Below are 21466 nucleotides of genomic sequence, written 5' to 3'. Positions count from 1 at the left end.
GTTGAATCTATTTGGACACAGTTTACGAGGATCGCGCAAAACACTGGGGAATTTTACAGCAACAAGGTATGTCTGTGTGATACTTCTCCGTTAATCTGTGCTCTTCAGATTGAAGCTTCACGCTTTTGTGATTATGACAGAGTTTTTAAACGCTGGTCATTGCTTGGCAGGTACATGCTGTTCAGTAAATCAAAACTATGTGAAGACTAGCTGGGGACACCCCGCTGTAAGTTTTTTCAACATCTTTTAGTTTGACTAGAAAGGACGGATTTTTTGTGAGGACAATTTTTTGTAAGACTGTTTTTTTGTTAATTTGCTTCTTTTAGACACTGCCTCATCTCTCTATTGGTGATACAGCTGATTTTTTCTGCCTTTTGACTCAGGTAGGGTGCATGCACCGTAGCTGGTGCTTTCTTAACCCATTAGATGCAGATGCTTTCAAACTAAATAAGAGTATTTGATTCTCTGTTTATTATAGATTCTGTGGTCCTGATGAGAACCCTGCAACTTGTTGGGTTCGAAACGCGTCGACCCCCCTTTTCTGTGCTTGTTTCTTTCTCAAACAAACCTGGTTGCTAATTAGGTCGTCCGCTGGTGCCTGTAATTTTTGTTGGACATTGTAGATTGTGGCAATTTCTTGAGTTGGATGTGCGCCACTGTGAGATTTTATAGTCATTGTATGGTTGTTTGACCTGTGTGTGGAGGAGGCCTCCCTGGTTCGTAGCCATCCTTAAATTTAAGTAGTTTTGGTTGGCAGGACACTGTGAGGGGTTTGCGTGGTCTATAGGTTGGATTGGTGTGAGTGAGTGAGGCTATGAATCAAGGGTTGTATTGAATGTATGTGGGTATCTTTATGGTGTAGTGATTTTTCTTGAAGTTTGTTTTTTGATATCCTTGTAAATATAAAGTGTGTATAGAGTGGTTTTTGATAAGCAATTAAAAAGCTTACTGCCAAATAAATTGAATAATGGCACTATAAATAGTGTGGACCTGCTGATTGAGTTTCATGGGTCTTAATATTAAATGATTTAGCTAATAATACTCAGTACTGGCACTTGTGACGTTTTGCTGCATTGTAAATGCGGCGCATCTGTGATGGCACAAAGGTAAACTTGCAGGATGCATCTTTCCTGGCGCATCCCTTCTGATTTGCAGGGGTGCGCCAGGAAACATAAATCTGCCCCCGCATATTTTCCCCTGTTAAAAATGTGGCAGGTTCGAACTGCCAAAATTTAACGAAAGTGGAGCTATTTAATGCATACAATCAGTGGTCGAAGTGTTGGAAAAAAAGTAGGGGAACTGTGGGTGGAGAATCAGGGGGCGGGAATAACCGAAGATTGAATCAGTGGGCGGAGTCAGGGGCGTGGCTAGAAATAGCAAAACATACCAATTTTTAGTACGTTTAGCATTTCACTGACCAGTTACAGCTTATAACGTTATTTAATTAAAACAACGGATAAACATGTTTGAGGTTTAATTCAGGAAAAAGCAAACAGTCATAGGTAATACAGGTTTATGTAAAGCGTGTGAAATATAAGCCGGAACAACATGTTACCTTAATGCTTTTACTCAATGTTCAGAAATCCATGATTATTTTTTGTCTCAAACATTGAGGTCATGAATACAGGGCTCCTCCTGTACACATGTGTTAAGCAGGGCTCAGAAGAGAAAGGGATTCTTCAGGAGAATCTAGACTCACGGAAACCTACAAAGGCTCCTTCATATTCATGTCGCCAGCTAGCTGCTCAATCATAATGTAGCAAAAAGAACACCTGAATGCAGAACAATATCATACATTCACCCCAGTACAGGGATCTGGGCCTAAATCCATTGTTTCTTTGCTCACCATGCCATTCCAGGTTGGACCCAGCCATATGCAAATCAGTCTAGATTCTGCTCCCAATGGGAACAGTCCTGTCCCCTCCCTTCTCCTGCCCCCGTCACCACTCCTGCCGCCGTCACCTCTCCTGCCCCCGTCACTTCTCCTGCCCCCGTCACTTCTCCTGCCCCCGTCACTTCTCCTGCCCCCGTCACTTCTCCCGCCCCCGTCTCTTCTCCTGCCCCGTCACTTTTCCTGTCCCATCACTTCTCCTGTCCCCTTCAATTCTCCTGTCCCGTCACTTCTCCTGTCCCGTCACTTTTCCTGTCCCGTCACTTTTCCTGTCCCGTCACTTCTCCTGTCCCGTCACTTCTCCTGTCCCGTCACTTCTCCTGTCCCGTCACTTCTCCTTCTCCTGTCCCGTCACTTCTCCTGTCCCGTCACTTCTCCTGTCCCGTCACTTCTACTTCTCCTGTCCCGTCACTTCTCCTGTCCCGTCACTTCTCCTGGTCCCTTCACTTCTCCTTCTCCTGTCCCCGTCACTTCTTCTTCTCCTGTCCCTTCACTTCACTTCTCCTTCTCCTGTCCCTTCACTTCATTTCTCCTTCTCCTGTCCCTTCACTTCACTTCTCCTTCTCCTGTCCCGTCACTTCTCCTGTCCCCGTCACTTCTTCGAGTGGAAGATGGGCACATTTACTTATTTTGCTTGGTGTGCATCAGAGGTTTACTGCAAAATGGGGTGCATTCTAATTTTCTGACTACTCCCTTGGTTGGATGGAGCAGTGAAGGCTGCTCTTTTAGGGAGTGCAAAGCACACTCTCATCACGTGCTGCTTGCCATTATAAGTGTAGTTCAAAGTTCGGGGCATTTTGATTTTCTGGCTTCTCCCCTGAGCAGAGCCTCACACCTTAAAGGCCACAGGATCGCAGAGGAGAGCTTAAGATCACGTTGTCCTCCAGTTAAAGGGGCCTGGCAGTTTAAAGGAAAACCCTGTTCTGTTTATCGACCTGTATTTCGAACAATCCCCAACAATAGGCATCCCACGATGTTCCCTTGTTCAATTACGTCTGCTGGGTGTTGAGACTAATGTAATATTCGCCGGATTTCCCCTTTAATACATCACGTACCGAGCAGCAAAACACACTTATAAAAACACAGCTATATTCCATAAGACGCATTAGAAGAAGCAAGCACCTTCGGGCACGCCTTTGACAGCCACAAGTGTTTTTACAAGTATACTGTCTATAAAAATAGCTTGATCAAATGTAATGCTTTTCCTCGCCTCCTCAGTGTCGTGGACGTCAGGGTTGTGTTTTCCAGACAGCATATTACACTGCCCACAGCGCACCTCTCACGCCCCAGCGGGATTGTTTTAAAGCTTTGATTACACATTTGCGGACCCATCTCCTATATTTGTTGCACAAGGAGCCATGGCCTGCACCCAGATACCAGAGACACCTCATGCAGATCTCGCTGGCATATGATAACGGCAGGCAGTGGGCGGGCGCATTGTCATTCCAAAGGAGATAATCAGCCTCAATCGGAATGACAATGGCCCGCCCTCGGTCTGCGTGAGCTCAGGGAGGGGCTGCTGCAGCCTCCGGAGTTCAACAGAGAAGTGCGAGCAGCCCCAGGAAGCAGAAAAAAAGTTATCGTTTTTAGTAGGACTATTCTCTCCGTCCCGGGATGCTTTTTTCAAAGAAAGAAGTAGGGGAACGGGCTGAAATTATTTTTAGAAGTAGGGGCACGCCGTGCCCACCGATCCCCCTCCACTTCTACCGCTGCATACAATAAATAATGGATGCTTTAAAAATACCTTCAAAGTCGTAATTCCAACTCATGAGTAAACAGGGGTTAACGCATGGGTCGGAATACTACGAGCAACTCTTAATCAAGTCCAAAGACTCCACCATCTCTGGGTGGCTGAAGGAGGAGTGCTCGAGTGACCCAGACAATATTTCACACTGCAACATTACGTAAGCCTGTAAATATTTCATTAACCAGAGTGCTGGGTTTACAGGGTACCATCTATTTGTGTTTCAAATGATTGTCAATACTCAATGTCCATAAATAGCTTGAAGATAATCGGAGGTTAGGTGGGCGAAAAATAAAATCTATGGGTACCTTTTGCAGTTTCTTTTCTAATTCCTCAAAGAAGATGTTAGCTTTGAAATCCTTGACATCAACAGCTGCACTGACGGGAACAGCTTGGATGTGCCTGGATCTGAGGGGAAAGGAGAAGATTTGAACAATCAGTCCCTTAACAAAATGAGCGAATACATGCTTTAGTGATGTAGAACTGGAGAAGTGAGTGAACTCCAAGTGCATGTGCTGTTAGTTGTATTTTTAGGTCTGTCGGTAGCCAAGACCTGATTTTACTCAAATCATATAAGGATACTTTCTATGAAAGCCTTCAATCAGCCCTTTTCAGACACTGGTCTGTTGAGTGATTCACATTTCTCTTCCACCTACTACAGCATGCAGGATGGGGCAGAGGGTCCGCCCACTTCAACCATTGATTAACATCACTGGGAGTGAAGTCGTACTACTATGGCAGTGTCTGCTTTATGAAAACAAAAGAACATGTTATGCTTTTAGATTACTTTTTGCATTGCCAGGGGCCCATCAGCTCCCTTAACAATCACGTTTTACAGAAACCAAGACATAATGAAATAAGCACCGACAAAAAACAAAAATGTAAGCAGCCAACAGCATCGCAAATTCTTGTTTAAAACTCAAGATGACATTCTCTGCTGTGCAACAATGAGTAGCATAGAATCCTTTACATGTGGAAAACAAAAGAACATCTACAATGACTCCTCCTGGCATGTGGGTCGCCACAAGTCAGTGTTCGCCTTTTCTGTCAGCAGTACTTGGCATTCTGGGACTTTTAGTTTTACTTCCAGCATTACAAGTTGGGTTTTAAAAGAACCAGGGCCGGATGTAGGTCGCCCAATAACGGTCGGTAACGACCGAAATTACAGAATTTCTGCCGTTACCAACCGGTATTAGGCTACTGAGATGTAGGTGGCCTAAATTGCAAATTCGGTAATTTACCAAATCAGTATTTAACGATTCGTTAATTGCCATTCATTCCTGAGGCCTCCAGGCCCATAGAAATGAATGGCAATTACTGAATCGGTAAATACCGATTCGGTAATACCGAATCTTACCGATTCGGTAATGTTTACCGATTTTTTTGCTACATAGCATTTACCAATTCTAAAATACGGAATTGGTAAAATTCGGTATTTTAGAATCGCTAAATGTACTTTACCTACATCTGGCCCCAAGTATGCTAAGTCCAGTTGGCCAAAAAGCCACTAGGTCTGGGAAAGCGGCATGTACATGGCATATGATCGTTTGGCGGTAAAAAACTAAAAATTGTAAGAAAAGCTGCGTTTAATCATCTTTACAAAGCAGGCAACATTCACTAATGGGTCCTTGAGACTTTTTTGTAATTTTTCCGAAGAGAACATTTTTATAAAAAACCATTATCCCATTATTTTAAAATCAGTTGCTTAGTCAAGGGAGAACACTGTAAATGAAGTTTTTTTACCAAGCAGTTTCGTAGACATGCTTCTGTATTGTGAGGACTTTGAAAGTTTCTGTGTGAGCCCTGTCCTTCCCTTCTGAGTACCTCCAAATTTCAACACAACTCAAATGACCTCGAAAGAAGATTGACGAGGTCCAAATTAGAGCAAAGTAGTGCTAAAAAAAAATAGGGATTCTGATCTTCTCTTTCTTATTGTGGGTCTTTTGAGAGGTATGCAATGTCTCCCTCCTGAGAGCAGCCCAGGAGCACACACTATGAAAGAGAGACAGCAAGGGAATGGAAATTGGCATTTGGAGGAGAGTGATAATTCTAGATTGTCTCCTGTACCATTTTTCCATTCCTTCTATTGATCTGTGACTTCCTATAGCGCTACTTTAGCTTAAGAGGAATAGATATGCTTTACAAACACCCAGTGAACTACAACCGAAGGAGATATTTCTTGATAAGGGCGAAAGCAGCACAACGGGCTCATCAGGAAGAGTGGGGATTGCCTGGAGAGGTTCGCTTCTGTAGCTTCTTGAAGGCGAGCAGATCAGGCTGGGTTTTGAGTGACATGGATGGGAGTTCCAGATACTGGTTGTGGTGCTGGTAAATGAGTGCCCCACTTGTGTGCAATCCTTGTGGGTCGGTGCCGGTACATTGGTGGTCTCATCCCAGAGGACATGTTCGGGCTGCACAGACTGGCACATACTGCCTGAGGGCAGCGGCATCTAGAGAAGTCTGAACCCTGGATCCCCATATTGGTGCCAAGGGGGCAAAGGGAGCCTCCCTCACCCTCGAGTGTCAGCTGCATAAGGTAAGAGGGTGAAGGCGAGGGGGTCCTCTGGATGCACACAGAAGGGTACACTGGATACATTAGTCCACTGAAATATCAGACCGGTGATAACGTTACCTTGACTGCAGGCTTTTAGAAACCACTCACTATCATGTTCTTGAAGTAATGGGACATTTACTGCAAATACAAGGTAGAGCGCAAGAGCACGAACACACGATTTGCGTTGGAAAGTAACTCCTACAGCAACACGACGGGGTTGGTAGCTTCTGAGACGCACCACCGGTGTTGACAAATCTCGGCCTCCAGGCGTTAAAACAAACAAGCACATGTTATGAGATGGCGCGGGAGCACTTTAAATCCTATGCATGCACTTCCACACTTTGATGATTGCTCTGCAGTAGAGAACATGTCTTACTTCCGTCATATACCTTCACCCAAAACACAAACGAACACATATACATGTCATTTTGTTCCATGCAGGAAGTTTCTAGACAGATTGCAGTGCATTCTGCTGCTGGGCTTTGCAAATAAACCTTGGCTCCTGGCTGCTTCTGCCCTTTACCCTAGATCGCCATGGCGCTGTCCGGCCCTCTCACGGGACTCTGGCACGCACCCACGTTAGGAATGTTCTTTATGCTTTATGGTAAACTTTCCTCTAAAACCCGTTTCTCGTCCTGGCCTCTTCAGAATCTGCCACGGGCTTCGAGCATGAGTGACAGCTCTGTCGTCCATACAGTAGAAGTCTACTCCCCGCCTTCAGGCTCACTGCGTCTCAGAGCCAAGCAGACATACTGGTGAGCCCAGCAGAAACTACTTTTATCCCACGTTTCCGTCCCTAATGACACTAACAAAGGAGGAAAGCTTACCCTTTGGTTTTCAGCGGCATAACGTAAGCTCATGCGACACGACCCCCTACCCACTACCCCAACCTGCCAGACCCCCACCCACACTCCTTCAGGGCGCCTCCACATTCCGCCCAAGGCAAATTCATTTCAGTGAGATACTAGAAACAAAAAGACCCATCTTCACATTCTTTAGGGGTTCCCCATCGCTTTGCATTAGGCCACTGCCTGTCTGCTGTACTAAAATTACTCAACCAACCTACCCACCCCGACTAACAGCAAGGGCAAACAGGAGTACCATGAACTCCCAACTTTAGCAGCTCTTCTGTTGGATACGGCTCTTTTGACTTTGAAAAAACCCTCCTCTCCTAAAACAAGGTCATAAATACCAATGCAAGACAATGATAACACAGAGAGAGCTACGGGTTGGTGGAACAAATGAAACACAGCAGGATGAAGGGAAAGAAAGGAAGTTTGAGGGATGGATAGAAGCACGGAAAGAAGGCTGACGAGAGGGATGGAGAGACCGGTGAATAGATGGAGATAAGCAATATGGAGAGGATGGATGGGGAAGATGGAGGGATGGAAAGAAGGGTGGACAAATGGAAGAAGTGGATGGATGAGAAAACATAGATTTACAGAGAAAAAGAAACAGACACATCATGGAACAGCACAAGGTTCTAGACCCAACACAATCAGGCTTCTGTCCTGCCCACAGGACTGCAACCGCCCTAATCTCAATCCCTGATTAACTTCAGCTGACACCAGACAGTTGTGTGTCCTGATGTTACTCAATTTGTCTGCAGCACTCGACATGATATCTCATGACTTTCTGTTATCAAGGTTGGCTGAGTCGGATTTTCAGGGCCGACCTACCTCTTACATTGTACAGGTCATATTTGTAGGGCAGGAGTCAGGTTGTTCATCTCCTGCCTTTCCGCTCTGAATTCAAGGCATTGGCTTTTGGGAGTGCCCTAGGCTTCTGCAACAAGTTCCACTCCCTTACGTATACATCCACTTGCTAGCTTAGCTTATATGATCCTATGGGAATACATTCATGAACTGTGCAGATGAAATCCAACTACTGACTTCTGTTGACAAGACAGTGCATAATGCGGTCCCTGTTTTTCCTGAGTGTTTGGCTCATAATTCCTTGAAATTTAGTGAGGACAAATCAGATATTCTATTCTAACAACTACTTTCCTCTTTCTATCCACAATCCATTGTGACCTGCTGCTTTAAAACCTGCTGAGCAGGTTCTCAATTTAGTATTCCATCTGAATAATAAGCTCTCCCTTACCAGGCAGGCTAAACACTCATCGTCTTCCTGTTTTACGCTCTTGGTACGAAATAAATTACAACAGCATCCAACTTGGGCTTTCTCACTGGTGTTCAAGTTGATTATTTTAAGTTGTCTGGACTACTGCAATCCTCTCTTTCTGGGCTCATCTGTAGGGCTTCTAAAAAGACTTCAGGGGATTCAAAACGATGCTATGCGTTATGCTAGCCTCACCACATTTCCCCTTCAGTCGAGCTTTACTCCCTTCACTGGTTACCAGTACTAAAGAGGACTAGCTTTAAGTCACTGTGTTGCGCACATAGTGCCCTCAATGGTATAATACAACACTTTCTTCAGCAGAAGTTCCTACATTACCCTCCTGTTTGTAGACTGCGCTCTTCCCACGCTGGAGGCAGATCATCTTTTGTCATGCTGCACGCCTTTTGAATTCTCTATTTCTTTCTTTCCCTAAAACACAAGATCTGCTATCTTTTAGAAAAGACTGACAAACTCGGCTCTATACACAATAGGTCTGGTCTTCTCAGTTTATCCTTCTGCATTGCGCCAGGGCACCTTAGTTTAGTTCATATGCCAACATTGAAATAACTGGGAACAACAGGCAGGAGCTGCAATCCCAAGTGTCCTAATCTCATGGAGAGCTGCTGGCCAGTAATGAGAACATTTCTAATACATTAGCGCTAACAACATTGAGGATCTACCATATCTTGGACTGCCATATGACACTAGATGTCGTTCTGAGCGGGTTGTTATACGTAATGCACCGATTTTCCCATAAAACGTTGTAGCCACTGGCAACCAAGTTTCTTTGATGCATTTATTTGTACATAATAAGCGGATTCAAACGGATCACTCCTCAGATGCACTGCACCATTTTAATTTTTTTCTACTAGAGCACCTTCTTTGTGAAAAATAACGGCCACATGCATCAACAGAAGGAATTGCGATTCCTAAATAGCGATTTTTAAGGAATCGCTATTTAGGAATCGCAAAAGCCTATGTATATAGGAATCGCTATAAAAATAGCGATTCCTACATATTCCTTAATTGCTATTTGCAAATTGCTATCCGCAATTAAGGAATGCTGTCCCATTCATTCCTATGGGCCTCCAGGCCCATAGGAATGAAATGGAGATTGCATGAGCAATTTGCGAGTACCAGTAGGTACTCGCAAATTGCTCATGCAATTTCAAGGGTACAAGGGTATCAAAATGTCACCCTGTTGCACCTCTGAAATTGATCTGTGCAGATATGTTGCACACACACATGCCCTAAGGGTATGTGTGTGCGCAACATGAAACTTTGAAAAATGCACAAAAGTGCATTTTTCAATGTTTTTGCAAATTACCATGAAGTTCAACTTCATGGTAATTTGCTACTCCTATTAGCGAAATCGCTAATTTTCTAACTTTCATTCATTGCATTTAAGGAACCTCAATTTGATATTTCTTAAATTTCAATCGCAATTTAAGGAATCGCAAATTAGAGATTCCTTAAATTGCAATTTTTGCATTTGGGATGATGCATCCCAAATGCAAAAATACCGGTCGCAAAGGGGCAAATTCTGAGAATGTGCCCATTTGCGACCGGTTTTTCCTTTGATGCATGTGCCTGTAAATTATTATAAATTAAACACAAGATTACTGTTCATACAATTTTGACTGCTACATTAATTTGTTGATAAATGCGAAGTGGGCAACACTTATTCTAAAGCTACCTGAATTTGTAATGTGTAGTTTGAATGAGCCCCCAGGAACTTTTGTCTACTGTATTGGATTGCTTACTCAGTTTCTGTAGAATACAGTTTTGTCCCACGAGCTAATAGCGTGCTAATATCATGCAGAGTTATTTGTCAGGTTTGAGATCAATTGTTCATATATAATGATTGCAACAGTAGTATTTTTGCAAATAGGTACTACTGCAAATGAGTCCAGAAGTGCTCATTTGACAGGGATTCTTGTGTAAAATTGAAGTCCTGCAAGATCAAACTAGAAATGCTTGTTTAGTGACCAATTTGTGTTGGACTTCACTTTATTATAACCAAAAAAGAAGACAAACAGGTGTACCTGGAGACTTCTCAAGTTCACAGTTGGGACCAGAGAGGTTTGATGCTGCAATTAAGTATGTGAGAAAACTCAAACCTCTGAAGTAATCTTGGTGTGCTTGGTACGAAGACCTATTTGGTTCCATTCAGATAACTAGCAGATCACACATGGAGGCACTCACATCCTATTAGTTTCAGAGCCATGTTACCCTTTGGGTGACCATCCACTATAACAATTATATTGCACAGTGTTTCTCCAGCTCTTCAGACTGTGGCGCACACATAGGTACTGGGCACCCTTTTAGACATGTAAAGCTTTATAATCGGTGGACCAAGATGCTGGGAGGCACTAAGAAAGCTCACTACAATGTCAAGAACTTTTTCTTAGTCTTTGCTTCTCGGGTGGCAGAAGACCAAGAAGTCAAGACTTGCTTTTGAAGAAAGATGTAGGTTTCGAAACCCGGATACACCTAACATTTTCTATAATCTGGAAGCATTTGATTGCTCTGGCAGTGGTAGGACTTTTATTTACAAAATGATGCTTCAGTAAAACTTATTATTTTGCTAACATGATGATCAATGTATATGACTAGGTTTTAAACTATTATTTAGAACAGATCAGTGATGTCTGTGCTTCTGCTCTAGAGCAGGGAAGAACATCTGTCTTCACCTTTCTTAATCATCTTAATGTAGCAGGTTGGTGGGCAAGTAGAGTGTAGATGGAAGCATTCGTAGCTCAGTGCTATGTATGCGTCTGTTGGTGAATGTGTATCCCAGTACGAAAAAAGGTTTGGGTTTAACTGACAGGGCACACTAGAAGATGGTCGTTTTAGATCCGGTTTGGGGACTGATGCGATTGGGTGTGGTAGCATCAAGTCTCATTTCTGATGCTGGTGAGAAAGGTCCACGTCTCGAAGATGCTGATTGACACATAAAAGGAGGGTGCCACACAATAAACGACATACCAACCTAGCAATAATAGGCCTAAGTCCACAGCACCTTGTCTAAGGGGTTTATATTCAGGAGGTAAAAGTTTGCCCTACAGAGGTGGCTGGTAATCCAAATACAAAAGTTGATGTTCATGTTGTAACCTTCACAAGTGAACAGTGCGGAGAAGCATCAGTGATGGGGAGATGCACACAGGAGGATCCGGGCCAAGTAATTTTTTGAGGTTTTCAATTTCCAGTCAAAGTCTCTGCAGGGGTAAAGGTACCAGGGTTCTGTTCCAAGGGGTACAAAGTGAAGTACAGGAAAACAATCATAAGTTGAAAGGTCTCTTTGCTAACCTGGGCTGCAGTACTCCAATTTTGATAAGGGGTCTACTTACAGATAGCAGGTAACAACAGGAGGTTAAAAGCAGCAGCTGTTCCTCAGAGTTGAGCTTGTGCCAGTACTCTGCATGAATGGCTGCCTGCCTCTTTTGCTTCAACGCACAGCAACATCAGGTAATTCCTTAGACCTAGAGACTTTGCTCCAATAGAGGACAGCTATGTTGAGTCCTACCCCTTGGCCAATTTGTCCTCTGTGGTGCGACATGGTGATTCCAAGAAGTCAGAGGTGAGCTGATCAGATGGTCATAGACGCACACCACATATCCCATACTTGTGGCCGAGTTTCAGAAACTATGACGATAAAAGACATACAATAATACGCATTGTGTTTGAGAATTTCCTACAGATGGACCACAAATGAGAGGCTGTTAATGGGGCAGCAGTTTTTCTACCTGAACTGGACACGGGATATGGGAGATCAGACAGGGTGGAAGGGTACATGTTCTTTGTCTCAAGTGTGAGAAAGTGGACATGTCCCTCCTTTGCAAAATTTCATCACACTGGAGGACACAGCTGACCAGCTAGAGCTTGCTCAAAACAGTATTTTGGAACATTCATGTAGACTCACTTGTAGATGCAGCCTAGATACTCACAATTCTAACCTGCTCTGGAGCTAATATGGGTGAGTGGGAATGGATAGCAGAAGTGACATGCAGAGGGCAAGGATAGAACCTACACCAGAAACATGTGCAGGTCTTCTCATTTGCAAACCATACATGTAACCTCACATTCATAGTACATTTGTAGGGAATAAGTGGTGCCTGGCATGAAGTACTATGCAGAATTTTAAAAAGAAGGGTTTAAATGAAGTCACCCTGCGAAGATTGCAAACAAAAAAATGGCTTCTACCCCATAACTTCTAATCAGCTATCACAATTTCTAAAGAGAAAAACGAAGGATATGACAGCAATGGAAAATAGCAAGCAACAAGTCACAAAAATCCTGGAAAATATCCATGGTAGAGAACCAGAGGCTATACACCTCAAAGGTGAACTGCCCTCCAGAAAAAACATTTTATACACAAAAACAACACCCTAGTGATTTTTTTAAACCATTTCCTAATCTATCACATTATGTTCTATATTCATGTTATACCAGCCTGCTCCTAGCCATACACGGAAATGTGATGGGATGTTCTTCTCACACACCACCAGGTGTCATGCTTCATCATAGGACTCTCCACGCTCTTCAAAAACCTAGTTAGATGGGGGGGCGTGGCTTGACGCCGTAGCGGAATGGCGGATCCTCAGTGAACTCCGCGCATCGGCGGAATTCAATCTTTATTTGGAGCCGTTTTCAGGACGTCTCTCTCCCTGCAGACTGCTGCCTTCGCTGTCGGAAGATGCATCGCCTACTTTGAGGGTGATTGCGGTGCTTTTCTGCATCGGGTGATGTCGGTGGGGCTTCCATACTACTCTCCTCACACAATTCGCGGGTGGCCGCCCTTTTAGGTCGTCGCACCTGCGAGTGCTCCTATGGTCCGGTAAAATTATTTTCTCCACACTACTAATTGTTTTGTTTATTCTGGCATCAGTTTAACCTGCTACTCTTCTCTTCTGCTAAACATGCAGTGTTTTTCAAGGAATTCTGCAGTTTTTGACGCTTTTTGTGTTCCTTAAAGCAGCCATGTGTGGAAGATACTTTTTACTTGCTGCTTTTGCCTTGTTTTGCTATGGAAATGCTTCTCTGCTATGACTTTCTTTCACAATATCACTACATTTTCTTCCATTCGACCAGCACTTATGACCAGCAATTGTGACACTTGTTTTTTTTACTAACCTTGCTACTAATTGAAAGGAATTATTATTAACTGCGGATTTACTGCTATATTTTTATGGCCCTTTGCCTCGAGCTAGGTATGCTTGGACGTACATTTTTCAACTGCTGATAGCCCTGCTTTTTGTGGTACTATTTGTAGATGTGAGCGGCCGCTATTTCATAGCCGCTGAGCTCACATTTATTGTCATATTTTTCTCGCTACCACATAAAAATACAACAAAGGGTTAACTCTGCTTTTCTCTGGCTTTTCCTTGAGGAATATTTGCTTTGCTTTTCTTAAGCCAATTTTGTTGCTTGTAAATCCCAGTAACTTCACATCTGCTGAGTCTGCCACTTGCGTTATTTACAGAGATCTCCTGTTATTCTCACTAACATGGCTAATGACTCACATTCTGCTCGCTCCTCCATCACGGGCACGAAACCTAAACATCATAAAAATGACCCACCAACTCCCATCCATTCCTCTCAGAATCCTGTTCTAGACTCTATTCTAGATGAAGTTCGAGGCCTTCAGCCTTTCATGACAACAACTAATGAAAAATTACAACAAATTGAGGAGAGGTGGATTCTCATTGAAAGTAAGGTATTGGACTTGGAACAGCGGTTCAGTGGCCTACATGATATTTCTACAAAAATTCCATTGTTGAAGCAGGAAATTCATAAATTGAAATTACACACCGAGGATTTGAAATATCGTAATCGTCACAATAACCTACGCCTGTATGGTTTGCCGGAAAATGTTGAAGGTCCAGATATGGTACTTTTTCTTCAAAAATTACTTTCTGAACTCCTGAATCTTCCATCCACAAATGCACCCCTTAATATCCAAAGAGCGCATCGTCTTGGCCGACCTACTTCCAACCCAGCAAAACCTTGTGGAATCATTAAGCTTTTTCTGGAATTTACTGAATTGATGTCTGTCTTGAAAGCTGTTAGAGTTAAGCGTTGTCTTAATTGCTCTGGTCATAACATTTTTATTTCACAGGACATCGGAAAGATTTCCTAGCATTGCGACCTCAGATGAGATATCATAATATTCAATATGGAATTCTTCATCCTTGTCTGTGCAAAATTACTCATAATGGGCGCTCACAATCCTTTGATGATCCTGAAAAGCTGAAACGCTTCCTGCTCTCCCTCTTATCTACTGGAATGGATATTAATCCCTGATCTTCTTTCTTCTGTTCCTTTCCTCCTTTCTTTATCTATTAACGTCTCCCTTTTATTCTTCTGACTTATGTGTTCTATATTTCATAGTGCTCTTTTGCTTCATTATCATTAATTCTTCCCATTCTCCATCTCTTATCTTCTTTTGTTTTTCTCATCATCTTCTTTTCTCTCATTTTTTCTACTTCTTTAGGTTCTTATTTTCCCTATTTTTTCCTTATGAGATCCGCCCCGCTCTGCGCCAACATGCTCTTCCTTTATTGCTCTTTCTTCCTCATACAGATAGGGCTGTTTTACCCTGATCTGTTTGTTCATTTTCTTCTTTTTCCTTCCTTTCCTTTTTTCTCATTCTTTGTTTTACCCTCTTTTTCATACATTACCTCTCATTTTACTTCTCACCCTTCCTTGTCCTTTCTTCTTTTCCTCTTCTTTTTCTTTTCTCTTTCCTTTCCTATTCACTTCCTATTCTTTTTTCTTATTATCTTGGAGTTAATGTATTCCAGTTTTGTGGGTTTTCTTGTTGGATGTTCTTCATGTAATTTTGTTGTATGGTGTTTTTTTTTCTTGTAGTCTTATCCCTGCAGTGTATCTACTCCACGTGTCTTCTTCCCTTCCAAACCTCCATCATGTGTAATTTTGTTACGTGGAACGTCCGGGGTCTTGGTAATACAGTAAAAAGACAAAAGGTACTATCCCACTTATCTAAACTCAATTCCCAAATTGCTTTTCGTCAAGAGACTCATTGTTCTGCTGTGGAATCATTAAAGTTGAAAAGACAATGGGTGGGACAGGTTGTTTTTTCTTCTGCATCTAACAAGAAAGGGGGTGTTGCAATATTGTTCCATAAAGCTTTATCGGTCCAAATTTTATCTACTCAAAATGATGATGATGGACGTTGGATAATGGCTAAGATTGTGATACAAAACAAGACATTCGTCTTGTTGAATATTTATGGTCCTGTCAAACCTGATCCTAAATTTTGGAATGATATTAAGATCCTTCTCTCCTCAATTGATTGTCCCAATATTATTGCGGCTGGTGACTTTATCAATGGTTAGACCCTTTTTCTGATAGATTGTCCAAATGCAAATTTCAACCCGACAAAACTCACAAATCATTCCAATCGGCCATTGCCTCTTGTACATTATATGATGTTTGGAAAACATGTAATCCTGATTTAAGTAAATACACTTCTTTTTCAAATGTGCATCACACCCGTTCTAGAATTGATTATATTTTGGTTAGTAAGTCCCTTCTTCCCTCTATTCATAAATTTGACATTGGATCCATTTTTATCTCGGATCATGCTCCATTTTATGCAGTTTTGGACCTCACACTTACCTCCTCCAAATTTAGTCGCTGGAAGTTTAACACTTTTTTACTATCTGATTCAGCCTTCCGCAAAGAAATCACTACCTTTTTTAATGAATTTTTTGTTTTTAATGACCCATTAGCTACTTGTATTACTAATAATTGGGATGCTTTCAAAGCAGCTTTCCGTGCCTTCATTATTTCATATGTTTCAAAAAAGAAGAAGGCCTCGAGAATCAAATATGAAGATCAATTACGAAAAATTAGAGCGTTAGACCACGAATACTTTACCTCTAAGTCTCCTGATGCCCTTCATGTTCTAATAAAAGCAAAGACCGAACTCAATAAATTAGCAACAACTATTAAATGAATTGAAAAGAAACAGGTGGCTAACCATGGTTATGCACATATATTTCAGAGTATATTGCGTAAGTCCATAAATTGTGCACAGTACGTCCAGAGTATGCCGCACCAATACTCTCCAGCAAAGAGGATCCAAAAGTTCATATACAAAAGGACGGTGCACCAAACAGAGTGCTCGGATGCTCCAAATAGAATTCAAAATTCTTTTATTTCTATTCCGATTAGAAACCTCAGCCAATGCGTTTCATTCAAATGAACTTTGTCGGGGCTCAGTAAACTAGCGGTGTGGGTACCCGCAGTGCAAATAGCGATAAAAGGGTCCGACCTGTGTATCGGCCGCACGCTCGAGTCACTCGAATGATAGTGAATGCACAAGCTGCAAAAAAAAGAGGCTTGTGCATTCGCTATCATTCGAGTGACTCGAGCGGGCGGCCGATGCACCGTCCTTTTGTATATGAAATTAGCAACAACTGAAGCTTGTAACATTCTGCTTAAAATTAAATCCAAATATCATGGAGGTCAGAACAAGGCTTGTAGGATGTCGGCAAACTACTTAAAAGTTAAATCCGAATGTAAAACTGTTGGCCCTATTTTTAACGAAGCTACTAAACGCCATGTTTCAACGGATGAAGAGATTGCTGAGGTTTTCCATGAGTATTACCGGTCTCTTTATTCTGATGACACTTTTCCTTCTGATCCCAACTTAAAATTCTTCTTCTCTGGTCTTCCCCTTCTCCCCCGCCTCTTCCAGATGAATTTAACTCACTAGAGAAAGATATTACTCTTCAGGAAGTGATTAATGCTATCCACTCTTTGAAAAAATCAAAAGCACCAGGCCCTGATGGAATACCTGTGGAGTTTTATTCTACTTTTCATTCTATCATTGCCCCTAAACTTTTACAACTTTTTAACTTCTTTATTGCTGATGCCAAAGCTTCTGGGTCATTTATGGAAGCCTTGATTGATATAATCCCCAAACCTGATAAAGACCATTCTTTTTGTAAAAACTATCGCCCTATATCATTAATTAATTATGATTGTAAGATTTTTGCTAAGATTCTTGCAACCCGTCTTGATAATATCATCCCTCTCTTGGTCAAAACTGATCAAGTTGGGTTTGTGAAGGGTCGTTTAGCCTCTGATAATGCTAGAATGTTCTCTAATATTATGTCCCTTAGCAAAAAAATTAAGGACCCCCTTGCTGCCCTTTCTTTGGATGCGGAGAAAGCATTTGATCGTATAAATTGCCAATTCATGTTTCAAACTCTCCAATGGCTTGGTTTTGGACCCTCTTTTATTTCTTACAATGAACTTTTGTATTCATGTCCTCGTGCCAGTATTTTTGTCAATAACCATTTCTCCAGATTTTTTTCTTTATCTAGAGGTACTAGGCAGGATTGCCCTCTGTAGGAACTGGGTTCGCCAGGTCCCCGGGGGGTACCTTGGACCGAGCCGACAGGCCCCCGAAGCTTAGGTGTAAAGTGACTACACAACACACTCATCCACTGAGACAATAAGTGCACACAAGGACTGAGTCCACACCAGAATGCTTGATTCAAATAAATACGTTTTATCTTGAATTATCTTGAATTAGAATCAGAGCAGTCAAAAATCACAGTGGTATTAACTCATTGCCGTTCCTTTAAAACACAGGTTTTGCATTTCTCAGCAATAAATATGTAAATAAATAAATATTTAATATTAAATAATGGTAGGCCTGGTCACAGCCTTGCACCTAGTCAGCAGCTGCAAAGAATTTCCTTCTCAGACTTTTAAATAACATCTCATTGCTCAGCAGCAGTCACTAATGGTGGGTAAACATTTCCTAGCTGCAAAAATAAGCCATTTATCAGCAAATACAGGGCATTTCATCAGGCTGGAATAAAGCAATTCAACACTTAGATATGAGCATTTCTTTTGTACATAATAGGGAGGACATGACTCTCAGGAGCTAAGTATGACAATTCCCTTAATGATCAGGCCACCACAGTAGAACAACCTTTCCCCTGCTAAGGGGTTAACTGTTCTTAGGGCTCCTGCCCAGTCCTCAGTATCTCTTGGGGCCAACGGGGCCCAACTATAGTCTCCCGCGGGGAGGGCGGACTTGGAGCCTCCCCGGGGGTTTAGCTCACTTCTTCGGCCCCTGTTCGGGCCCTTGCGAAGGGTCAGCACAAGGTAAGATGACTCCCGGAGGCGCGTTCTTCCTACCGCGCCCTCCGGTGGTGTTGTAGGCTCCTGGGCTCCTTTTAAGCCCTCCAGTGAAGTCGGGGGTGCGCAAGGGCTCCAGTAGTCTCTGCGAGCCCCCCGCGCAGGTGTCAGCTCCTGTCCCGGTCCTCCCTCAGAGCCTGCAGGGACCAGGGACCAACAGGAGGCCAGGGTGCGCAGCGACCGCCGATTGCAGAGCGGCTCGCGGAGCACAATTTCAGGGACCCAATCAGGGCACTGCGGGGCGGAATTACACCAGCGCCCCTGTCACGTGACGCTAGATCCCGGCTTCAGGCCTAACGAGGCCTACTGCGGCCTGGCCAGATTTTACGGCGGCCTTCTCTTGGCTCTGGGGGCCACCGAGGGGGAGCAGAAGGCAGCACCGGCGTCGCGGAGAAGGCGCCAGGCTGCAACAATGACAGTAAGGCTCAAAGGCTAAAGCAGAAGTGCAAGAGCGCTCGACAGAAGTGCGACCGGGGGGGGGGGCCAGCTGAGAAGCATTACGTGGTCAAAGCGCTCGGTCCTCGTGGCGCTTTAGGGCAATTTACCATCATGCCTCAGGCAACACTCTCAGGACCCACACAGGGTCTCCATGCAGTAGCGCTTCTCAAAAGGGGCACAGCGCTTGCCAGTCAGCAGTTCACAGTGCCTCTCAAGGGGAATGCAGCACTTGCCAGTCAGCAGTTCACAGCGCTTCTCAAGGGGAATACAGCGCTTGGCAGTTAGCAGTTCACAGCGCTTCTCAAGGGGAATACAGCGCTAATACCAGGTTGCTTCCCCACCAGTCCTGTGGGCAGTAAGAGGGTCTTCTTGGTGCTAGCTGGATCCTGCGCCCTTGGTAGAAGTTACTTGAAGAGAAGTTTCCCTCCCTTTCCTTATATAGCGACAGCTGGCAATTGACAGTGGCAGTTGGTGTCACTTCCCCTGTTCTGGAAGGTTCCAGGAGCTTCCCTCATTCTAGCTATGGGCAGGCTGGCAGGCTGGCATTGCAACATTGTTTACGGGTTCCAGCCATCTCCTGGCTACTAGAGTGCGCCTAAAAAGACCACGGTGCAGTAGCAGGGGTCAGTGGCAGCCATCTTAAGGGAAGAGAGCACCTGCACCTTAGCATTGGAAAGCAATGGGAAGGTGCCCAGAGACCTAAGGCCAACGAAAAGTAGGTCAGAAAAATGAGGCAAAAGTGAACAAAAATAGGGAAGACCACCCTAAGGCTGACAGGTCTAACACCCTCTTTCCCCATTATTATTTATTTTGTGTCTTGAGCCATTTTTGGAGCGAATACGAACTAACTCTCTGATCACTGGCTTCAAATTTGCCTCGGTTGAAACTAAACTATCTGCCTATGCAGACGATATTTTGGTCTATATGTCTAACCCTGTTGATTCTCTCCCACATTTTATGAATGAAGTCCAGCTTTACTCCTCCATCTCAGGTTATAAACTTAATTTATCCAAAATAGAGCTTCTACCCTTAAATTCTAATTGTTATCAATTTATGTTCAATAATACTAATTTTACTTGGTGTCCCTCCAAAATTAAATATCTTGGCATTTGGTTCGCACCTATCCTAAAGGACACTATTAAGTATACTTTTGATGCTCTAATGAAGAAACTCCAATCACTCCTCCTTTTATGGTCCCCCCTCTTTCTTTCATGGTGGGGTAGACCAGACACCATTAAAATGATGATTGTCCCTCATGTATTATACACAGTGTCTATGCTTCCTATTAAACTCCCTAATGTATATTTCTCCCGTATAAATTCTATTTATACAAAATATTTATGGAATAACAAACATCCGTGTATTGCTCTAACAAAACTCATCCGTCCTAAAAATGAAGGTGGAGTCAGTTTTCCTAACTTTAAAGCATATCACTCCGCTTTTTTAATCAAACAATCCTTTTCATTAGCTTATGACTTTTTGGATACCCCTGTCCCAAAGTGGATCATTTTTGAACGGTCATTGTTAAAAGACTTTTCCTTTCAAAATATTATCTTTATGTCTAATTGTTCCTTTCTATCTAAAACCCCTGGTTTGGAATATTCTCAGACATTACTCTACATTGCATTTTCCAAAGATTTGACTCCTCTCCAATGTTTTTTTATCATCTAGTGTTTGGTATAACAAATTCATTAAATACAAATCTTTTTATTACAAATACTGGAAGGAAAAGGATATTACTTTTGTGTACCAGTTTCTTCATAATTTTTCTATTATCCCCTTTCATGAATTGCAATTAAGTTACCAACTACCTGATTCATTTTTAAATGAAAACAATATCATTGTTACAGCCATACAATCTCACCTAACAAATTACTTACACCCACCTGATTTACCATCTTTAACCCCTTCTACTCCTCTATATCCTTTATTTCAACCCACAGACCTAAAGCCGCTTTTATATACAAGTTAATATTATCTAATGTTACTGACCGTTCTAAGTCAACTGTTGAACTTGCTTGGGAAAATGATTTATCCGTTTCTTTTCATGTCACAACATGGGAAAAATTGTGGTCCAAGTTGTTTACAGTTTCTGCTGCTGCGTTCATAACTCAATCTCTGTATTTCATTTATCATTGAGTAATTATTACTCCTGTTAGCATTTGTAAGTTTTCTCCAATTTCTTCCCCACTTTGTTGGCCCTGTTCTACTGAAACGGGTACGTTAATACATCAAATATATGAATGTTCTCATGTTTTATTGTTCTGGAAATCAGTTTGGAATGTTTGCATTTTAATATTCAAATTTAAAGCTCCTTTATCATTATTGAATGTTTTTCTAGGATCTTCATTACCTGAGTTAGATACTGTATCTTCTATTTCAAAACTGTTTGGCCTTTTTATTGCTCTAGCTTTTAAGGTAATCTTATCATCCTGGAAAGATACTTCCAAATTATCGCTAATTACTTGGTGGAATTTTATCTGTGATGAACATAGTATTGCTACTGTTTCCTCTTCTTCTGTTCCTCAAAAAATTA

At 42.6% G+C, this 21466-nt stretch overlaps 1 protein-coding gene across 1 annotated transcript in view; it reads right to left on the bottom strand.

Annotated features, from left to right (window-relative positions):
• The window catches only part of LOC147747233 (sterol carrier protein 2-like), a 120381-nt gene that overhangs the window by 93768 nt on the left and 5147 nt on the right, over positions 1 to 21466 (bottom strand). Inside the window, exon 2 of the mRNA XM_086952452.1 lies at positions 3944 to 4043. Within this exon, the coding sequence (XP_086808578.1) occupies positions 3944 to 4043 (100 nt within the window). The remainder of the gene's footprint in view (positions 1 to 3943; positions 4044 to 21466) is intronic.

This window comes from Lissotriton vulgaris, chromosome 1_1 (assembly GCF_964263255.1).
Source record: "Lissotriton vulgaris chromosome 1_1, aLisVul1.2, whole genome shotgun sequence".
Classification (NCBI taxonomy): Eukaryota; Metazoa; Chordata; class Amphibia; order Caudata; family Salamandridae; genus Lissotriton; species Lissotriton vulgaris.
The sequence above is the reverse complement of the archived record's forward strand: the minus strand, read 5'-3'. Positions and strand labels throughout refer to the sequence as shown.